The 21107-nt window shown below is 34.8% G+C and overlaps 1 protein-coding gene across 2 annotated transcripts; it reads right to left on the reverse strand.

The window, feature by feature from the left end:
• Positions 1–1313: 1313 nt before the first annotated feature.
• LOC131151366 (dihydrolipoyl dehydrogenase 1, chloroplastic-like) lies at positions 1314–19412 on the reverse strand. Of its 2 annotated transcripts, none has more exons than XM_058102613.1 (15): positions 18848–19412; positions 14241–14387; positions 13933–14067; positions 13634–13751; positions 12546–12670; positions 9434–9559; positions 9270–9350; positions 7562–7624; positions 7394–7468; positions 7210–7288; positions 7006–7106; positions 3272–3385; positions 2292–2405; positions 1990–2061; positions 1314–1696 (listed from the first exon to the last, which is right to left on the reverse strand). In XM_058102613.1, exons 1-15 carry the CDS (start codon positions 19148–19150, stop codon positions 1649–1651), a joined length of 1701 nt encoding a protein of 566 aa, XP_057958596.1. In that variant the 5' UTR covers positions 19151–19412; the 3' UTR covers positions 1314–1648. The 2 variants fall into 2 exon arrangements, with proteins under 2 accessions (XP_057958596.1, XP_057958595.1); XM_058102612.1 differs by having other exon boundaries at positions 1314–1597; positions 18848–19380.
• Between the last annotated feature and the right edge of the window lie 1695 nt (positions 19413–21107).

Here is a 21107-nt window from a genome sequence, read left to right on the forward strand (position 1 = left end):
AAACTATTCTCAACGTTTACCTGTCAAATTATTATAGAGAATTTTTTTTTAACTTCTATGGGTATGAGATCAACAATGTAGCAATTTTAATGAGAGGTGAAAGTTTTGCACAGAAAATAGGACATTTTTTTTTGGGGTGCTATATGGAATTATAAAATATAAGTTAATAAAGAAAATCACTCTAAACTTGTCACTTGTCAGCAAGAGAACTCCGGCTGTCAGAGGGATGTGTCATATCCAACATTGAGTGAGTATTTGTGTTGAACTCAATTTGGCTAAATAATCAGTTTGTATAATTATTCTCCACCAATTCTACAGATATGATCCATCATGTTAAATAACACAATTGCAAAGGTCAAGCCTATTTAGTAACTTTCTACTTTTGTTATTTGTTTTTTTGTAAAAAATTTAAAATTAAATTTTATAATTTTCAATTGTTTTGATAATTTATTGTTAGAATACAATAAAATATAGAATTAACTTTTATAAATTAAATAATTCATTTTATATATAATTTAAAACTAAAATTAATAGAAAATGAGTCAAATGACTGGCCTGAAATATATAATTTTAAAAAATTCCAAGGAATATATGAAAGGAAGTTGCTTAAAAATATTTTTACCATTTTTTAATTTTTATGTACAGTAAAATTATTCTTTAAGAACCAAAAAGTGAGTTTTGAATTATAATAATTAAATAAAATAGTTAGTGATTTTTTTAGCATAATATTTAAATTTATATTGTTTGATAATTTTATTATTTAAATAATAGTTTTACCCATTTATTGATGCAAGGATAAAAATGAGCATTTCTTCAATCAAAAATTTTAATTCATATTAATTTTATAAATATCAATCAAGTTGCTAATTTTAAAAGAAATAAACATCAATCAATTACTAAGTTCACAAATAATTTAGTAAAACTCAGACTCAGGACAATTAAAATTCAACATATGGTTCAATCCTTTTTTCTTTTTCATTTTTGTTAAAACTCTTGTTTTGCATGCGCTGCAAGTCAAATCTCACAATAAACTTTTTTGGATTCCTTTTTATCCTAATTTACGTGCTTATTCAAATTTATGCGACTAACAAAAAGGAGATAATGAGATAATGTCAAATATTTACCCTATATTTGAAAAGCGTTTGGATTTGCATTTATATTGAATTTGAATAAGATGTAATATAAAATTATATTGAAATTTGCCCACATCTAAATCCAAATCTAATGTTCTAAATTCATTCTTCCATAGACAGCATTTGATTTTTTTTTGACAGCATTTTCGTCATACTAGAAGAAGAATGAACTTCAAAAAATTGCATTCAATGGATCCCCCAACATCAACTCTTATATATGCAATAGTTTTCCAAAATTTAAACTAGAAAACAAATTTGTGAAGAAAATTAAATATGAAGGCAAACAGATCTCTAAAGCACTGTAAAACAAACTCTAAACATAGAGACATTGCAACAAGGAAAATTTTGGGGCTCACTGTTGTCAAGAAGCCGGGAGGTTCTAGCGGGCTGATGTTACTGTTCATATGATAGGATGCATCTCCATTTTTACTTTTGGCAAGAGAAGCGCAGTTTCTTGAAATTCCCTAATACAAGCAAATTTCTTCAAAAATATTATACCAGCAGTGTTGAGAAGCTTAGACTGCAACTCCCTCCCTAACTGGACTAGAAACATGAGCACTAACCTGCACCAGAAATTTAAAACCACCCCAACCCAAAAAGAAAAGAGAAGAAAAGAAAACAATTTTCTTGTTAGTTTTGCATATGAGATTTATTTATCTTCAGCTTAAGGAGGGTTTGACTGCATAGGCAATAATAAAATTTAAGGCATTTTTTTAACAACAATCTATGCTGTAGAAAAAACTGGGCTCATTCGTTTTTTTCACCATAACTCTCAAAAAACACATAGCATGGGCAAAGAGGAGACTGGTGCAGCAACACTAAAAACAGGCATTGGCAGTCGAAATTGGAAACTTACCTTTGCCGATTTAAAGAGTTCATCAAGCACTTCGGACAATGTTGGATGTGCATGAACTGCATACTTAATGTCCTGCAGAGTGTCAACATAGACAAATGTTGATTGCACTGAATCAAATACAACTTCCACGCATAATGTCAAATTTTGAACAAAACTAAATATAAGTTTGTATTGCATTTGATTGAAATTCACACAAATCAAAATTCAAAGTCTCCAAATTCTAAGCCCCCAAACACAGCTTTAAGTAATGTTAGATGTGGCAGTCCATCTGCATAGAGACTAGTTCAGCATACAAAACTAACCTGAATACGTGTCCCTAATGCTATAGCATTGGATGCTTCATGGATGAGGTCCGCAGCATGCAACCCAAAAATATGAACTCCAAGAATCTCTCCATTGTCAGGTCTGTATATCAACTGCATGAAATTAATAGACAGAGTTCAGAAAATATTAAAATATTCAGGGAATGCGAATCAACAGCAAAAATAAAGCCAAAGAGTCAGATATTTGAACTTTCACACAGATGCAAAACTGAAATCTAAAGGGTCTGGAATTAGTAAAAGCAACAAAGAAATGCGGGAGAACAATAGAGTGCTGCACACTTTAGCTCAAGTTATACCCCTTGTAACTCTGATAATTTGTTCGGAACACAAGAATGAAATAGGCTTTCATACACATATTCGTCATATTATTTTTCATTCCATTCCACTCCCAACCAATTCCCTTCCAGCATAATGAATATTGCATTACAATAGCACACTAAGAAAGTAAAGGGAGTAAGAATCTCTAGCACATGACCAGGAAAAGGTCAGGGTAAAGATAATTACCAGCCTCAGCAACATGAATGTAAGTGGAAAGGTAAAAAAGAAACAAAAACAAGAGCCTCCTTAAATAAAATCATAAAAAGCAAATTTTCTCTCATTTCATAGAGTGCTATGTCCATGGAAAAATCAAGAAACATGGTGCACATTAGAGTTGCTTGAATCATATTAATGAAAAGAGTGAGAAACATGATGTTTCTAAGGTATTACTCAAATGAAGGGTCATATAAGTTCCATCAGTGTCGGAGAACGCATCCTAACTTGCATTTGCATGCATTTTGTTTGGTGTCAAGCATTATACCAAAGAGGAAAATGGGTTTTCTATGAACTATTGGAAATACAACCATGATTGTCAGCGTCTGTATAACGTATCATATAACATTTGAAAAAGAGAATCCATCAGTACTATACCATAGTTCCCGCACACAATGAGCATTAAAAGAGGAGTTCAGGAATATAACCTTAGCAAGTCCCTCTCCTTCATTCTCTGCTAAGGCCTTTGTATTAGCCTTAAAACTTGTTTTGGCAATACTTACTTCAAATCCCTCCTTTTCAGCTTTCTCCCTTGCTTGAGGCTGCAAACGTTTAACATTCAGTCAGAAATTGTTAAGACAATCCACTAACAAAAGCTCCCATTCACAACACAAAAAATAAAACAAGAATATAGGAAGAAAAGTGTGCAATATTCATAGGCATCAAACCCTGCAGTACAATTGTCCAAAATCAAAACAAACAAGCAAAACCAAGCCTTAAGTCCCACTAGATGGGGTCGGCTACATGAATCCTCTTCCACCTTTATGCGATCATGGACAATTTCTTTCGACAAATTCAGGGCTATTAAATCCTTACAACTGTCCAAAATCACATTCTTTTAAGTGATTCCTCTGCAACTATTTACAAAGGAGGCTAGTGTTTAGGAGCATGCAATTTGGGGCTCGGATTTGGATTTGTATGTATTTGAAGAAACTCAATACAACATTACACTACATTTTGTCCAAATTCACACAAATCCAAATTAAAGCCCTGAAATCCATGCTCCCAAACGCAGAGTGGGAGTATTAGAGGTTTGTAGAGTAGCAACTTCAAAAAATTATCCTACGCATGAATGAGGACTGTCTTCTACAAATTATCCTTGTACTTCATAGGAGATACTGAGCATCCATTTAGTGATGGCGTGCCATGATCTGTGCATGCAAGAAATGAGAGAGAGAGAGGGAGAAGGGGAAGGACAGAGCTGAGAATTCAAATATACATGCAATTCCCAATACACATTTGGCGTTAGATATCTTTCTTGCGGCTCTTAGAAGCTATTCTTTCCCGAAACTGCTTTCCACCAGCAAGTGTTTGGGAGTTGGTGTATTGCCTACTGGGAATTGGCTGGGGTTAACTTGAAGTCAGTAAGAGGAATGCATTCTCACCAAGGTTTTTTGCAAGGAAAACAATGGGAAAGCTTGGACTTTCACATGTGTTGTGATTTCTGGCTTCACATGGAAAAAGAAATCAATGATTTTTTAAGGAACTTTCATTCCAGGCCTTAAAAAAAAGGATGGGTCAAAACTCCTCGTTTTTGCAAAAAGAGTAATGTATCTCTAGGGTTTTAGATTTTGTAATTTTATTGATAGTTTACACTGCAATAAGTGGGGGTATTGACGTACACACTGAGCTTTTATTTTGCACTTCAAAGATGCCTCCTTCGGCGTATTTCATTGAATGATATGCTTTCCATTGCCATTTTTTCAGAAGGGCAAAAAGGGAGTGCATGGCTATGGGAATAGACGGTAAAATTGGGGGCATACTGTGTTTGAGGTGCAATTACACAAAGGAAAGGAAATTTTCACCACAAATGCAAGAATTGAATTTTAGCCCTCAATTCTACAGACATACACAACTGCGGGCTAACTGTCAGTATTGTTATTCAATTGAAATGTGAATTTTAAACATATCCACAACACCTGAAAGATTTCACGGGCAATGAGGCAACTGCTATCTTAGACCAGCACTGAAAAGTGAAAAGTGAAAAGTGCCACCAGTAATTTGTATGTCATTATTGAATGCAACATCTTTGGTTGTGGAAGGACTCTCCCTCATCACAAATTCACAATATTTAAAGTGGTGCATTTTCAATCTGGATAACAATTGTTTGGTGTCGGGTTTTAAAAAAAAGTTGATAAATCTGATCTTATTTCTTGCTTTTGCAAGGAAAAGCAAGAGATCTGGCTAGAAAGAGGGTGGGAGAAGTGACATTTAGAGTCTTGGCAGAAAGATCGTAGAAATTTGTTCCCTAAGTCTAACATTCATCAGTTTCATTGTGTGCAGCATCACCGGCATGCAACATAAAGTTTTTGGAGTCATTGTTGCCACAGGGAATTTGCAGGAAGACATCACAGAGAGAACTGACAATAGTTCATAGAGAGAGCGAGGGAAAAGAAAGAGAATGAAAAAAAAAACTTCCCTCTTTTTCCTTAGTTTGTTCACTATTTTTTTCAAATAACTGATGCTATGACTAGGAACGTGACCGGTTCAGTTCGGCTTTGGCCTAGACAAATGACCAAACCGAACATGCCGAAACCAAAACTGAATTGTAAACCAATGATTCAAAAAGTAACAACAGCTGGGGTGTTGTGATTCAGTTAGGTTAAATATCAGTTTTTATAACCTCAAATTTTTTAACTATCAATGAAGGTAATGGATGATGATTTTAATCATTTTAAACCATTAATAAGATAATATGGGTAATTAATTAAGACATTAATTATTGTTAGTGGCTCCACTTAAGAATCTAGCTTGTTCTATTGAGGTCCATGGGAAGAGAAAGGCAGGATTAATATTTACAGAAAGGGGAAAGCTCTTCCTTTCTCCGACTCAATCAATGTGAAACAAGTGCAAGGTCAGCACTGCCAACAGGAAGTGGAGTAGTATCATGGATTCATGGGGCAGGCTTGCGGGTAGGCAGCACGCAGCAGCAAGCACTGCTGCACAAGAGCTGGGCACTGGGCAGTGGGTACCTCCCCTTGTCCCACATCAACAAAATGGAAGGTTAGGGAGCCTCTCAGCCTCTATAGAAACCCCACCTATGTTTGTCTTATTGACATTACCACATTTTTCAAAGAAAATAAAATTAATAAAATTTCATTTTTTTACAATAATTCAACCCATAGGCAAAGAGATATTAACAAATGATGATTAAATAAATGTATGAATATAAAATATAAAATAACATTTATTTTTGGGCCTTTTGTTTACTTTTTCAACCTTTTGTAAATCAAAACCAAACCTAAAAATCAATTTTGAAATAATAAAAAACTGAACTCAGAAACCAAAACTGAAAGGCCGAATCCAAATGTTAAACAGTTCAGTTTAGGTCCGACTATCAATTTTCCAGTAATTTCTGTAGGCCGCTAGCTACGATCATGTGAAAACAAAAAAAAAAGGGGACTGGGAAAGAAAAAATAAATAAATAAACAAATAAACCAAAAGGGGAGGAATGCCAATGATTGATAAAGTTTTTTAAATTGCAACTTTTTTTTAAAAAAAAATTTTAGGAAAGTTGCCAGATACCCAATGGGTCTAAATACTATTTATCATCACTGCTCGAGTAATTTTTAGAATTCTTCAGAATATTGATTGATTTATTTGAATAAAAATTTCAACAACTTATAACCAAGGTTACCAGCAAAGGAATTACACATTAATTTGATAAAAGAAAAAAAAAAACATTTCTAACAAGTTAATTTAATAATGATAACAATAATTTAGGTTCTCTGGTTGTTTGTGTAACAGGGAAAAAAATATAAATAATAAACTCTGACAAATCCTCTTCTTTGTTCCTTGTTAGTTTCATAATTTTTTTTTCTACCAATTGCAGTCCGAAGTAGCATTCCAACTAAGTGACCAAATTAAGTTTGTCAAAACATACCATGATCTAAAATACCATACCAATGAAGCATAATCCCCCAGCACCAACTACCAAATTAAGTAGTGCACCCTGTCCCCGTATTCGTACCTTGACCCAAAGTCCCAAACATTCCGCATTCCAGGTAACTATGGTGGTGATCATATTAATGATGGCTACAATGGAATGGACTAATAGATGAATAATGCTTTGTCGAGAAGAATCTTTCTAAACTCATAATATTTTTCCCAAATGAAATAAATCAAGAGAATAACAGTTTGTATCTAGAAGACCTATATTTACCTCTGTCAACCCAACCATACTGATTTCAGGATGAGTGAAACATGCTGCTGGGATGCTCAAATGATTAAGCACATGATCTTTTCCGCTGACTTGTTCAACAACTACGCCAACAAACGCACACCAAAAAAAAAAAGAGTAGGTTGTAGCTCAGGGAGTGAAATCTAAAGAAGCAACACAGATACAACGAGTGAGCTAGTGACTCACCTGAAATTCCTTGTGCACTTGCTGCATGAGCTAGCATCATTTTACCATTTGCATCACCAATGCAATACAAGTGAGGAACCTAATAAGAACAATTCCATATTAGCAACAACAGGCTACAGCAAAAGAAAAGTACTATAAAAAAATAAATAAATAAATAAATGTGCTCCAAAAATTTTGGACCGACCAATTTGCCATTTGCATCAATTACTCGCATGCGGTCGTCAACAGGAACGAAACCACGTTGCGTTACTACATTGATCTACAAAAAAATCAATGCCATATATACAGTAATTCTTATTTTCATTAATTAGTTGCATATGAATCAAATACATAAATTTTCTAGACAACATACATTCTCCAAGCCAAGACCTTTTGTAAATGGAGCCCTTCCAGTTGCAATTAATGCTGCATCCACCTAGGGAAAATACAAAGTTGAAAATTAAAACTTCCATGAAATGACTAGAAGGTTAAAAGGTATATGCACAAAAATAAAAATAAATAAAAAAAAGTAAAATAAAATAAAGCAAAAGTTAAAGAAAAGGTTAAGATCTCAGATCAGGGATTTCAAGAAAGAGTCATCTATACTACTGTAAGGAACAACAGCTTCACAAAGACAGGTCTGTTCAAAAAGGTACTTCTCACAAGCCAAAGGCAGAAACCTTCAAGAAAGTTTCAGGGATTTCCCACAAGGATTACTAACTACATTCATGGATTGAAATACAATCCAAAGAATTATATATATATATATATATATTCACATTGTTTAATTTCAGCAAACTTGTACAGAAATAGTGGAGAATATAAAATGTTATCATTCTCATCCATTTTCTAGGGAACATATATTGTAACACATATACTGTACCAGACAAAAATCTAAGATATCACAAATTTCAAATTTTTAGGCAAGGGTTTTCTCCCAAAAACTAAAAAATTGACAGTAAACAAATCTTAAAAAAAATTTAGAAAGTACTTTGGATTTCTATTTGCTCTGTAGGACACCGTTGCCATATAAAGAAAAAATTATATTACTAATGATTGAATAATACGCTTAATTTATCCTAAATGACAACCATTTTTAAAAAGTAGACTCAGTTTCTTATAATTTTTATATAGTCCATGTCCAACTTAAGAGAAAAAAAAAAGTAATTTAATCATATTCGCATTTCAAATGTTTGATTACTTTTATTTTTTATATAAAAAAAATTCACACAAATAAACTTTTCTCATGGATTAATATTAAATCCTTTTCGGAAAGAATATCCTTGACTTCGTCCTATATTACATAACTTTTATCTTTACAGGTAACCCTAACAAACACAACCCCCACCCCCCCCCCGCCCCCCCCCCCCCCCCCCCCCAAAAAAAAAGTTTTATCTAATCTGCATCCAACTTAGGAAAAAACAAAAGTAATTTAATCCCAAATAAGTTGTTATCACATTCCTAATGCTCAAGTAATTTGATTCTCTATACAACATGCATTACATTTTTCATGTAGACAAAAAATTAAGAAATTTAAATTTAATACAAAAAAAAATTTGAAATTTTTATCTTATCTATATATTTATTATTAAATTTTGTCTCATTTACGTTCAAAATATATTATATTAAAAATGATTGATTCATAAACAAGCTCCTAATTATTATATACCAAACCTTTTGTTAATTTAATTTAGTAAATTATTTTTTTAATAATTTGTCAAAACAATTCATAACAGTGGAAGGATATTGTCATGATTGGCATTCACAATGTCCCCAAATGGACAGCCATTCAAAATCCTCTCCAAACACCATTCTCTCATTAAGACTCGAATTACCATAGTAATATGGATCAAGGATATGTATGAAAACCAATAGATCAAAGGCTTAATCTGTGTTTATTCTGTAATCATTTTGCTCAGATTTTTTAGTATCTACCTAACCTGCTGGCTTATTGTTTAATTTCCTTGTGCATCAAAACTATAACATGCAACTAGCATGCTTCTGTGATTAGTAAATTTAAATACAAAGGAATCTACTGGCATCTTAAGCTCAGATTTAATCAATACAAAACAGGAAATTACCTCCAAAGTATCTTTTGGTTCCTTAGTCTTGGCATCAATAAGCTCAATACTGACTGGTTTTCCATCCTTTGCTGGAGTGATCTGGGAAAAAATGTCAGGAAAGATGTGCCTTAAGGAAACTTTCAACTAGAAAACAGATAAAAGTAAATAAATAAACACAAAACCTTGGTTGCAAACACTCCAATGTGATAGTCAATTTTCCGTGGATTTATTAGAATCCTTTGAGCCAACTTCCCAATCTCAGGATCAAACCCAGGCATTAGCTGATCTAGTGCTTCAATAAAAGTCACCTGTGCAATACATACAATGATTAACTTTGCCCAGCTTATAAGAAAATTTTAAAGGGGGCTCAAGCCTCAAATAAACATAATCAATAATGAAGTGATACAAATTACACTGGAGAAATTACAGGTTTGAAGTGCATTTCCTCAAAAGTAGGGGAAGGAGATCATGGAAGGAAGCTTTAAAATGGCATTTTATCTTGTGTAGAAAAATGGGGAAGAACAAACAATTTCAAATATTTTATTTTAGAATCCTTTCTTTCCACAAAGTCTCCTCAATTTATTTCCCCCTAATCAACCAAGCCTTAAGTCCCTCTAGGTAGGGTCAGCTACACGAAACCTTTTCTACCAATTTATTCAACCGTAGGCAATTTCCACCAACAATTTAAAGGCTATTAAATCCTTACTCTCTATCTCATTCTAAGTTGTTTTAGGATTACCCCTACTCCTTCGCCTCCAGCAGTAACTAGCTCACTCCTCCTCACAAGGGCACTATTTCATCAATGTTGAGATGCTCAAAGCATCTAAGCCACCCCTCCCGTATCTTATTTTCTAAAGTTCTATGTCTAACTTACAGCAAATATGTTCATTCCTTAATTTATCTTTTTAACATCCATCCACCTTAGCATTCTCATTTTGGCAACTTTTACTTTGTGGATATGTTGTTTTTGTGTAACCCAACATTCTGATTCATATAGAATAGCTAGTCTTATAGTCATCCTATAAAACTTTTCCTTTTTATTTTAAGGGGATTCTATGATCACACAAAACGCCTGCAGCACTTCTCTGTTTTACCCACCCTGCTTTAACTCTATGTATAACATCTTCCTTCAATTTCTCCTTCAGCTCGCATAACAAACCCAAGGTATCTAAATCTAGTAATGCTATTAATTTCTCAACCATCAAGTTTTATCTTTTCTCCAATATTTCTTCTCCCAAGACCTCTGTCTTATTTCTACTTATCTTAAAACCTCTAGATTATAAAGCTTATCTCTATAGTTCTAACTTAGATTTTACATTGTCTCCAGCTGCATCAACCAAGACAATATCATCAAAAAGCAACATACACCATGGAACCTCAATTTGAGTACTCCAAGTAAGTTCATCCATCACTAATAAAAAAAAATTAGGGCTCAAAGCAAATCCTTGAAGTTCACCTATTGTAATTGGAAATTTCCTAGACTCCCTATAGTCCTATCATTACTCATTACTCTTTCACACATATTCTTCATGACATCAGTATACCTACTACATACTCCCCATTTCTTTAAAATCCACCAAAGAGCTTCTCTAGGTACCCTACGTTTTAAGTAAGTCAATAGAAACTATATGCAAGTCCCTTTTCTTTTCCCTAAACTTTTCCATTAATCTTCTTAAAATGATATATAGCTTCTATAGCCAATCTCCCAAGCACAAAACCAAATTGGTTTCAAAGATTCTTGTGTCTAACCTTAGTTTTTATTCAATTACCCTTTCCTATAGTTTCATTGTATGAATCATAAGTTTAATTCCATGATAATTATTACAATCTTGAACATCTCCTTTATTTTGGTAAATAGGTACTAAATTGTTTCTTAGTTTTTATAATTGTGTTAAAATTTTCATTATCACCTAGGCATTTGAGCACTTCCAAACTTCAATTGGGATATCATCTGGTCCTATAGCTTTTCCATTTTTTATCTTTTACAAACTTAACTTCATTAACTTGAATTTTGCAAATAAATATCAAATTTGTAGCCTTTTCCTTATTTATCAATTCGAAGTTAAGTCTTCTACATGGTTTTCATTAAAAGTTTATTAAAGTAAAAAAAAAAAAAAACTTCATTTTATTTTATGTCTTCTTTAACCAAGACACTATCATGCTCATTTTCTATGCATTTTACATTTCCTAAGTCCTTGCTTTTCTTTTCTGTAACTCTAGCAAGTTTAAATATGTTTCTTTTCCACTCTTTTGTGTCTAATCTAGCATATAAATTATTATATGCTCTATGTTTAGCATCACTAATGACCTTTTTTGCATCTTTTCTTGCCTCTTAACACTTTTCAAATTTTTTCATGTTTCTATATGTTTGCCATGTGTTCCACCAAATTCTTCTTGTCTTTACGATTTTTTAGACATCTTAAGCCCGCCACCAACTTTCTTTACTAGTTGAGAATCTTCCTCTAGATTCACCTAAAAACTCTTTTGCTATCTCTTTAATATATACATAGGAAAAAATCAACACATGCAATCATATGGGAAATAATAGCATACAGCGTACACAACAATGCTTAACAATTTTCATGCATAAGAATAATAAAATACTTGTAACAAGGGGACTGTACAAGCTAACCTACTAATGACATATGAAACGTATTACACACAGACTGCAATCAAGAAAACAAACAAAAAACAAGCACATGTAAAAACACAAAGATTCCTGTGGTTAGGCAAGAGGCAGTGTCCATGGAGGAGAGGAAGATATATTGAAAGAACAAGTACAGGCATCACTCTCAACCTCACTCTCAATACAATGACAACTCAATTATTTCTCGAGAGGAAGATATATTGAAAGAACAAGTACAGGCATCACTCCCAACCCCTCTCTCAATACATGACAACTCAATAATTTCTCTCTTCAGAAAAACAAAACAACTTTTTGCAAGTGTGAAAAAAATTTCTACTTTGATCTGGTCATAAATTGGACCACTCCATCAAATATGGGGTTAACTACTAAACTACCCCTTTCATACTGCCATAGACTCCATTTTACCTTCACACCAACCTGGTGACCATCATCATCATGAGAATATGACACAGTCGCAACAATATGAAACAACTGATTGGGAAAATGTGTTAAGGAGCCCTAATTTTTTCAATTTCAAAATCAGTCTTGCTTAGTACCTCATTACCTATTTCAATTTTCATCTCAAAAATAAAACTCACTGATTCAGTTGATTTAACGCATACTAGTAATGACTTCAAAGAGAGAGAGACAGGTGAGGGAAAAGCTACCTCACTTCCAAGTGCTGTGTATACATCACTGAATTCAAGACCAATATAACCACTTCCCACTATAGCTATCCAATCAGGAACAAACTCCAGTTTAAGTGCATGATCACTGGTAATTACAGTCTTCCCTGCAGATTACCAACAAAATATAAATTCATAACACACATACAAACACACACAAGAAGAAGAAGAAGAAGAAGAAGAAGATTGTGAATTCTATATTATAGATATTGCAGACAACCAGCATATATTTCCTTCCATCCATAACCACTATTATTGACGAACCTAGCCAAAGAACATGCTTTACGCATCTTCAGCTGTCTGTCCCTCACTGACTCATAAAACTAATGCAGCTATTTTTCATCCAGCATATGAAGTTTTTCTTTTTATAGGTAAAAAAAAAGGCACTAAGGGCACCAAGAGAACGCAACCCAAGCAGAAAAATTACAAGTAGATAGAATCAACAAAATCAAACAGGAAGCCTAAACAATAAGAAAATGCTGCCTGCTGAACCAAAAATACACAGTTTTACACCTTCTGTCTTCTACATTATTAGTAGTTTTTTTTTTAATTCCTTCAAAAGTTTTAATAAATCAATATTTAGAAATGAAATTAGGAATTCATTTCTATATTTTTGGTCCTTTCTTTAGAAAGATATACCTAGAATTTTTTTCAGCTTCTTCCAAACAATGGAGGACTTTGGGACAGTTTCTTGACCACATCAATTCCTTGATACACCTAGGCAGGCTATGCAACAAGAGCTGACCATTTTTCTTTTAGCAGGGCCAGAAACCTCATTTTCATAGTTCCATGCATTCAATTCTTTGGAAAACCCCTCACAACCATGTTGGACAACGATAATGTAAGGCCTAAATCAATGTTCTCATTACATAGACCTGTAATAATTTCCTCAAGCAAGTTGTCCCTGGACTCCCGTCTTATAAATAGCATACATCTTCAATTTAGTTAAGACTAAAGTGGAAAACAAGATGCATCGTTTAAGAGATACCAAACACAACACTACTCTTGTTAACAAACTTTGTTAGAAGAAGCCACTTAAAAGTAGGGATAAGCAGAAAAAGAAACCCTACCATCAACTTCAACGCCTTTTGGGACAAAAGGTACAGAACCAGTAGCAATAATAATATCTTTTGCAGTTATTACTTGGTCAGAGAAGCCAACTTTCCCATATTTCACCTTTTGAGGGCCCTGAACAAATCCATAAATGAAATTATGATCATGACTCATTGTGATTCCCACAACAGTGATAAAGATAAACAGTAGGCCAACAACTAGTTAATAATCAATTCTTTATTTAATTTTTAAATGATTACAAGAATCATTGACATCTATGTTGCCCTAAATCCAAATGACAGCACATCAGACTAACCAAAATTGTGCCAACACCAGTCAAAATGTCTACACCAAGGGCCTTCATTGAATTGGTCAAATTGCTACGAATTTTAGAAGCAAGATTATTAGCATGATCAGCCACTCCCTGTCTGTCATAACCAGCAGCTGAAACCTAAGTCATGAGAAGTAAGAACTGTAAGTTCAAGAATGTTGGTGAACATACAGGAAACAGGGTGCAGTAAATAAGCATGCACCAGACCCAAAATAATAGCTTTCGTTAACAGTTTAAATTTGAAGATACCAACCTGCATAAAAAAATAATTAAAAAAATAATAATCATCTTACTTGCAAACCCAAAGCCTTCAAGTGATGCTCGGACTGAAGTTCACGCATTCGACCACTTACAGCAAGAAGTGCTTTAGAGGGAACACAGCCTCTGTTTACACATGTTCCCCCCACCACGTCTCCCTCAACTATAGCAGTTTTCAGACCCTGAAATAATTGTCTTTAAATTATTCACTACTTCTACAACTCAATTATCAAGAAGAATAAGCAGCTAAAAAAAATATGTTGCCTTCACCCCAACCATGCAACAGTCAGATGGCTGATTCATCATTACCACATGAAGCAACAAATGAACATCATACAGAAACATTTATGTGCCAGTATAACTTAATGCAACGTAATGCAAAATACTTGAAGTCTACAACTGCCAACACTGACAGCACACGAAACATCTTTAATGGACATTTGTAGAGTTACTCATTCCAGATATCTCAGTAAATGTGCTGCTTCCATTCAAATTATATTCAAACCCCTTCTTCAAGCTATTAAGTAGACTACTGTTGAGAAAACCAATTCATAATGGAGAAACCCAGACCAGAGTTCTAAGCAGTTATGAAGGACATTTCAACCTCAACAACAAAAATAAACATGCATCTGGAATAACAATGAAGACATGGGATCTCAAAGATAAAATGGAAATAGGATCCAAGCTAACACACTCAATTTTATTTTATTTTATTTTATTTCTGATACACCCAAAATTGATAGGAACACTCATAGGGTTGGACAGTTATAAGACCAACATTTGATGTCTCACATAATCGCCCTTAAGTTACCTATAACCACCCTAGGCTTAATGGTACAGTTACAAGAGAGCTATTATTGATGTCTTGCATAACCTCCCTTAAGTTACCTATAACCCCCTAAGCTTGATGGTACAGTTACAAGAGAGCTACTATTGATGTTGTCTCGTATAACTCCTACTAAACAATCAATAATCCCTTGTGCAGTTACGGAGACTGCAATTGATGGCTTACATAACCGCCCATGAATTACTTGCAACCCATGAGTTGCTTGTAACCCCTTAGACATAAAGGTACCTCATGAATGTCAAGCTGAAGGAGGGTTTGCCTCCACCACTATAAAAAAGGATCCTAAGAGGAGGTAAGCATCTCACTCATACTCACTCTTTCTACTGTTGCAATTCAAAGTCTCTCATTAGTCCATTACTTAGGCATCGGAGTGATCCCCCAGGGTATACCCCGGGTCCTCCAAGTCATTATTATTTGTTTCTTTTCAGGTTGTCGTGATCAAGGAACGATTCGTGAAGGTCGTTCAATTTTCAGGCAATAACAGTTGGCGCTATCTATGGAAATTCTTTTGAGAGGTTTTTTCAATCCTTGATTATGGCTACATCACACAATTCAAAGTCAGAATCGGCAATGGGTGACCAATCACCCCAATCCATACATTTTGCACCAGTTGACAATTCTAGCGTGATGAGAAGTGAATTCCTTGCATTTCAGAAAATGATGGAGGACATGTTCACATGATCCTATAGCAAAAAATGGATCATAAGGAACATGCTCCTCATCCTAACCGAGTAGAACCCGAGTCAAACGAGAAAGTTGCAGTTCCACCAGAAGTCACTAGCAGGGCTTCTGATCTAGTAAAGAAGTTGGAGGATGTGAATAGCGTAGGAATTTATGAACAACGGTCACACGAATTCAAAAAAATAAATCAATTGGAGAAAATGATGAAGGAAGCTCGCAGCAACCCCTCCACCGGGGAGTCCTCGGTCAAATATTCAGATCCATCTTTCACTAAAGAGGTAATGGACGTTCCCCTACCTAGTAAGTTTAAAATACCAAATATAGAAGGGTACAATGGCTTGTCCGATCCTATTGATCACTTGCACACTTTTACAGTAGTGATGCAATTGCAAGGCGCACCATATGCAATCATGTGTCGAGCATTTGAAGTCACTTTAAAAGGGAACGTCAAGGCATGGTATCGAACCTTGAAGCCTAGTTCCGTTGGATCTTTTTCCGAAATGGAGTAGCAGTTCGCTAGACACTTCATCAGCAGTCGGAAGATAACAAAAAATTCGCGCTCATCTGATGTGTCTTGTTCAAGGAGAAAGGATAACGTTAAATAAATTCATGCATCGTTTCGTCAACGCAACCCTGGAGATTCGAAACTTAGATCACAAAGTGGCAATAGCAGCCCTGACAACGGCTCTTTAGCCAAGGGATTTCCTAAATTCACTAGGAAAAAAGTCCCCAGTCAATATGGGAGAGCTGATGGCACGTGCCTAAAAATACATCAACCTATAAGAGGTGATGACCACAAGAAGGAGTCGAATTGACTTGAAAATGAAGGGCCCAATAGATGAGCACCGTTCATGTGGCCCAAATACTAGCCTACTTGATGAGGACGGCTCATGAGGCAAAACAAAGACTGAGCACTACTCAACTGAGTGGCCCAATTGATGAACATAACTCATGAGGCCTGAAGACTAACCCAACAGATAAGCACCGCTCATAAGGCCTAAAAACCAACCCACCTGATGAGCACAGCTTATGAGGCAAGACAAAGACTGGGCACTACTCAACAAAGTGGTCCAACTGATGAGCACAGCTCATAAGGCCTAAAGACTGGCCTAACAGATGAGCATCGTTCATGAGACCCGAAAACTGGCCCAACTGATGAACATAACTCATGAGGCTCGAAAACTGGCCTAGCTGATGAGCACAGCTCATAAGGCATAAAAAATTGGCTCAACTAATGAGCACAACTCATGAAACCCGAAGATCAGCCCAAATTGATGAGCACAACTCATAAGGCAGAAAAAGTTTAATCTACAAAATCGTAATGCATCCTGCTCGAATCGAGCAGAGGTATAAAACATATCAAGTAAAAGCACTGATCAGCTTGGACTGAGCCAATTCAGGGATAAATTGGCTTAGATTGAGTTGGTAATTGTGCCAAACTTGGCTCGGATGGAGCTAGTGTTTGAGATATAGGCTCAGATGGAGCCAATTGATGTAAGAACCGGCTCGGATTGAGCCAATTGGAAGCGAAACTCGCTCGGATTGAGTAAAACTCATGTGGCCCTGAAGACCTGCCCACTTGATGGGCACAAAGGAGTGAGCATGATTCACCTGTAACGCCCCTTCTAACGAGCGTTGCTTGGATAATGCCAGCCTAGTCATAATACGCTTTTTTTTTCCCGGTTTGGATTGAGTCGAGTAATGTAGAAGTCGGCATGAAGTGAGCCCAAAAGTAAGTGCATTGACTCGGATCGAGCCGATTGAACTAAATCACTCGAGGTCTGATTCGAATTACAACTCTCGAATAAAAGAAAATATTCGAGAATGTTGAGGGGCAACTAATACACCCAAAATGGAACACTCATAGGATTGGACAGTTATAAGATCAACATTTGATGTCTCACGTAACCACCCTTAAGTTACCTATAATCCCTTAAGCTTAATGGTACGATTACAAGAAAGCTAATATTGATGTCTTGCATAATCTCCTTAAGTTATATATAACTCCCTAAGTTTAATGGTATAGTTACAAGGGAGCTACTATTGATATCTCACATAACTCCCACTAAACAATCAATAATCCCTGGTGTGGTTACGAAAACTACAATTGATGGCTTACATAGCCGCCAATGAGTTACTTATAACCCCTTAAACAAACAGGTACTTCGTAAATGTCAAACTGAATGAGGGTTTGCCTCCAAAACTATAAAAGGAGATCTTAAGAGGAGGTAAGCATGTCACTCAAACTCATTCTTTCTACTGTTACAATTCAAAGTCTCTCATTAGTCCCTTAGGCATCGGAGTGATCCCGAGGTACACCCCGAGTCTTCCAAGTCATTCTTATTTGTTTCTTTTTAGGCGTTCGTGATCAAGAAACGATTCGTGAAGATCGTTCGATTTCAGACAGCAACAATTTCAATTCATTGCGAAGGGTGGCGGGAGGAGGGGAAAGTGAAAAAACAAAAAACCTAAACTTGCTCATTTTGAAAGTAGTTAGCATATATTGTCCATCAATATGAAATTTCAAGGAGAACCTAAATTCTATCCTATCTGGTACTATTTACTGATCTCAAATACGTTCGAATAAAAATTCACATATGCAGTGTGTTGCTCCAACCAAACCGAAGCAGGTAAAAATTTAAGATCAGCTCCAGAAAACAATTGATCATTTCAAAGATCCGGCCATGTATGTTATTCCAAATCAATCCAATTAATTTCAAAGACGCAGATGCGAATTCACAAATCAAACTAATCATTTCAGCTGAAGCAACGCTCAAAATCCATAAATTTCACACCATAAAAGAAAAAAAATTGTTTAGTTCGGAAACTTTCTTACGTGTGCCAATCCACTCTCAATTCAACTAATTTCAAAGGCATGCAACTGCAAATTCACACATCAAAATGGTCATTCCAGCTGAACTAAGCTCAAAACCACAAACTTCACATCAATTCGAGTATAAAAATGATAATTCAAAAAATACAGCGCTATTGCACAATCAATTCTACTAATTTCAAAGACGCGAAGCGCAAGTTCACATATCAAACTGGACATTAGAATCATCTCAGCTGAATTACAGCTCACAAACGCAAACATCACGTCACTAATGCTTATACCTTCTCGACGGCGTGAAGCGCGGCTCCGTGACCGCCGACGCCAGCTCCTATTATGACCAAATCGTAATCGAATGCTTTCGGAGTGCTGCCATTGTCGGACGCCGAAGCCGAGACCTTCTTGGCGCGCCTGCGAGTGGATAGAAGAACTCGACGAGAGTCGTAACCAAATCCTAGGGCCTCGCGCTGAAGACCGCAGAACCGGAGGTTCAGAGGCTTGAATGGGACGGCAGAGGATAGGTCGGAGATGTGATTTGATCTGGCAATGGCCGGAGAAGAGGTGGAGAGAGAGAGCGAGCAGTGCATCGTGAGAGAGAGACAAAGACAGAGAGAGAGAGATCTGAAAAAATGTGGAGACCGAGAGTATGGAGTGGAGATCGCAGGGAGGACTGGGGTAGTCCGTTAAGAATGCAGAAGGGGGCGGAGAAATCAAAGAGCGGCGGATAAACCACCCGCGCCTCTCTGTTTTTGGCTTCGCGTTGCTAAAGTGCGCATGGCGCGTGATTGCCCCTCCTTGCCTGGGAGAAAATCACAAAGCGGTGGCGCCGTGCACTCTTCGCAATTAATTTGTTGAATGTCAAGGGGAAAAAGGTACTTGCAGTTGAGATCAATGTGTTCATATGATTGGGTTTTAAATTATTTAATCAAACATGCAATGAAATACCTTTAATATGTATAATTTTTATATGTATACATCACAAAAAACAATAAAATGAGCTTAAAGTAAGGTTTAGACCTATAATAATCAACGTCGCTTAGTTCAATTTTGAAAAATTAAATTTTAAACACTCTAGATTTTGACATTATGCAAATATGATTGCTCAAAAAAAAAATTGAATCTTAATGGGTTAAAAGTTAGGAAACTTCATTGAATTGCAAGCTTAAGTATTACGAATAGGAATGTGCTGCACCATTTGAGTTCAGATGTTGTTACAGGTACAAAATTTCATTATTCAAAAACCTATAATGAAGTCATATGGATCCGTATTCAAAAACTATGAATGCAAGTTTAGTATATATGAATATGAGTAGCCTTTTTCTTATTACAAAAACACTCAATTTGAAAGTTATTTCCATATTTTCGAGTATTGTTTGAGTTTGCTAATTTGCATTTTTTTTGAAACTTTACTTGTAGTTAAAAGCAAGCACAAATCGTTACTCATTACAATTTTACGTTATTGTTACTCATTGTTGTACTTTATAATAATGGTTGACTTACTTTCTTTTGAATTTATATACTTTTTGTATACTCTTTTAACATTTTTTTAAAAAAGTATAAACCGTGGAACTATATAGTTACTCTTCATTCATAATATTTTTAAAATACAATAGGAGTCAGAAGTCAAATACTTTCAACTAATATGCATTATTTGAGCTTTTATATTTCATCCCCAAAAGAAAGTAAGAAGTCAACATAAATCACAACAAAATGATAATATAGGAAGGGAAGTAGTGACAAACACTCTTGACAATATCAACATGATATTCTAAGTCAAGTGTTAAGTACAAACAATGATTAATAAAAATCGACATGATTGAGACGAGGGCATTATTAATGCAACAGAAAAAGGCAAAACATAATGCATTTTCGATTGCACAAAATATTTCTCTTTTTTTTTTGACTAATTACAAAATAGTCACTTTATTTTTAATTTTTTCAACATTTATTTCTAATACTATAAAAGGAATTCCTCTTTCTTGATCTAGTTTTTAACCTACTAAAAACACCTTAATAAATATTCACAATTGTCTTAAAACACCCTTATAACTACCCATATCACAGCGAGCTCAAAAATATCTTTCTAATTAATCATAACTGTTCATTTAGATGCACTTTAACTCCTGTTTTTTTTTTCCACAATTATCTACTAAAAATAAATATAAATTTAAAAAAAAACCACGAAGTGCATGCCCACGACTATTATAAGGAAAGCCAAAAGATAATAAAAAAATTGAATTTTTTAGTGTAAATGCTAGAAATTTGAAAACCTAAGTGATGCTTTTGTAATTATTTTGAAAATCAACAATAAAAAAATAAGAAATAATTCACTTTTTATATTCAATTGCCAAATAAAGTTAAAAAGAAAATTAAAATACACCAAATCAATAAAAAAAATTCTACATACCTCACTAATATTTGATTATTCTTAATTTTTAATAATTTTAAAATTTTTTAATAGTATTTAATATAGGGTGAGCTTGTCTCACTTTATTTTCCTCAACCTCTTACTTTTTAAATGTAAAAATGGGTCTAAGCACTTGA

The sequence above is a fragment of the Malania oleifera genome, chromosome 3 (assembly GCF_029873635.1).
Source record: "Malania oleifera isolate guangnan ecotype guangnan chromosome 3, ASM2987363v1, whole genome shotgun sequence".
Lineage (NCBI taxonomy): Eukaryota > Viridiplantae > Streptophyta > Magnoliopsida > Santalales > Ximeniaceae > Malania > Malania oleifera.

Excerpts from the sequence above, each read along its gene's own strand:
- LOC131151366 (XM_058102612.1), bottom strand. The coding sequence starts at position 19,150 with ATGCACTGCTCGCTCTCTCTCTCCACCTCTTCTCCGGCCATTGCCAGA. Across the intron at positions 14,388-18,847 it reads CGCTTCACGCCGTCGAGAAG|GGTCTGAAAACTGCTATAGT; the intron begins GTATAAGCATTA and ends CAATTATTTCAG. Across the intron at positions 14,068-14,240 it reads TGAAGGCTTTGGGTTTGCAA|GTTTCAGCTGCTGGTTATGA; the intron begins GTAAGATGATTA and ends CTCATGACTTAG.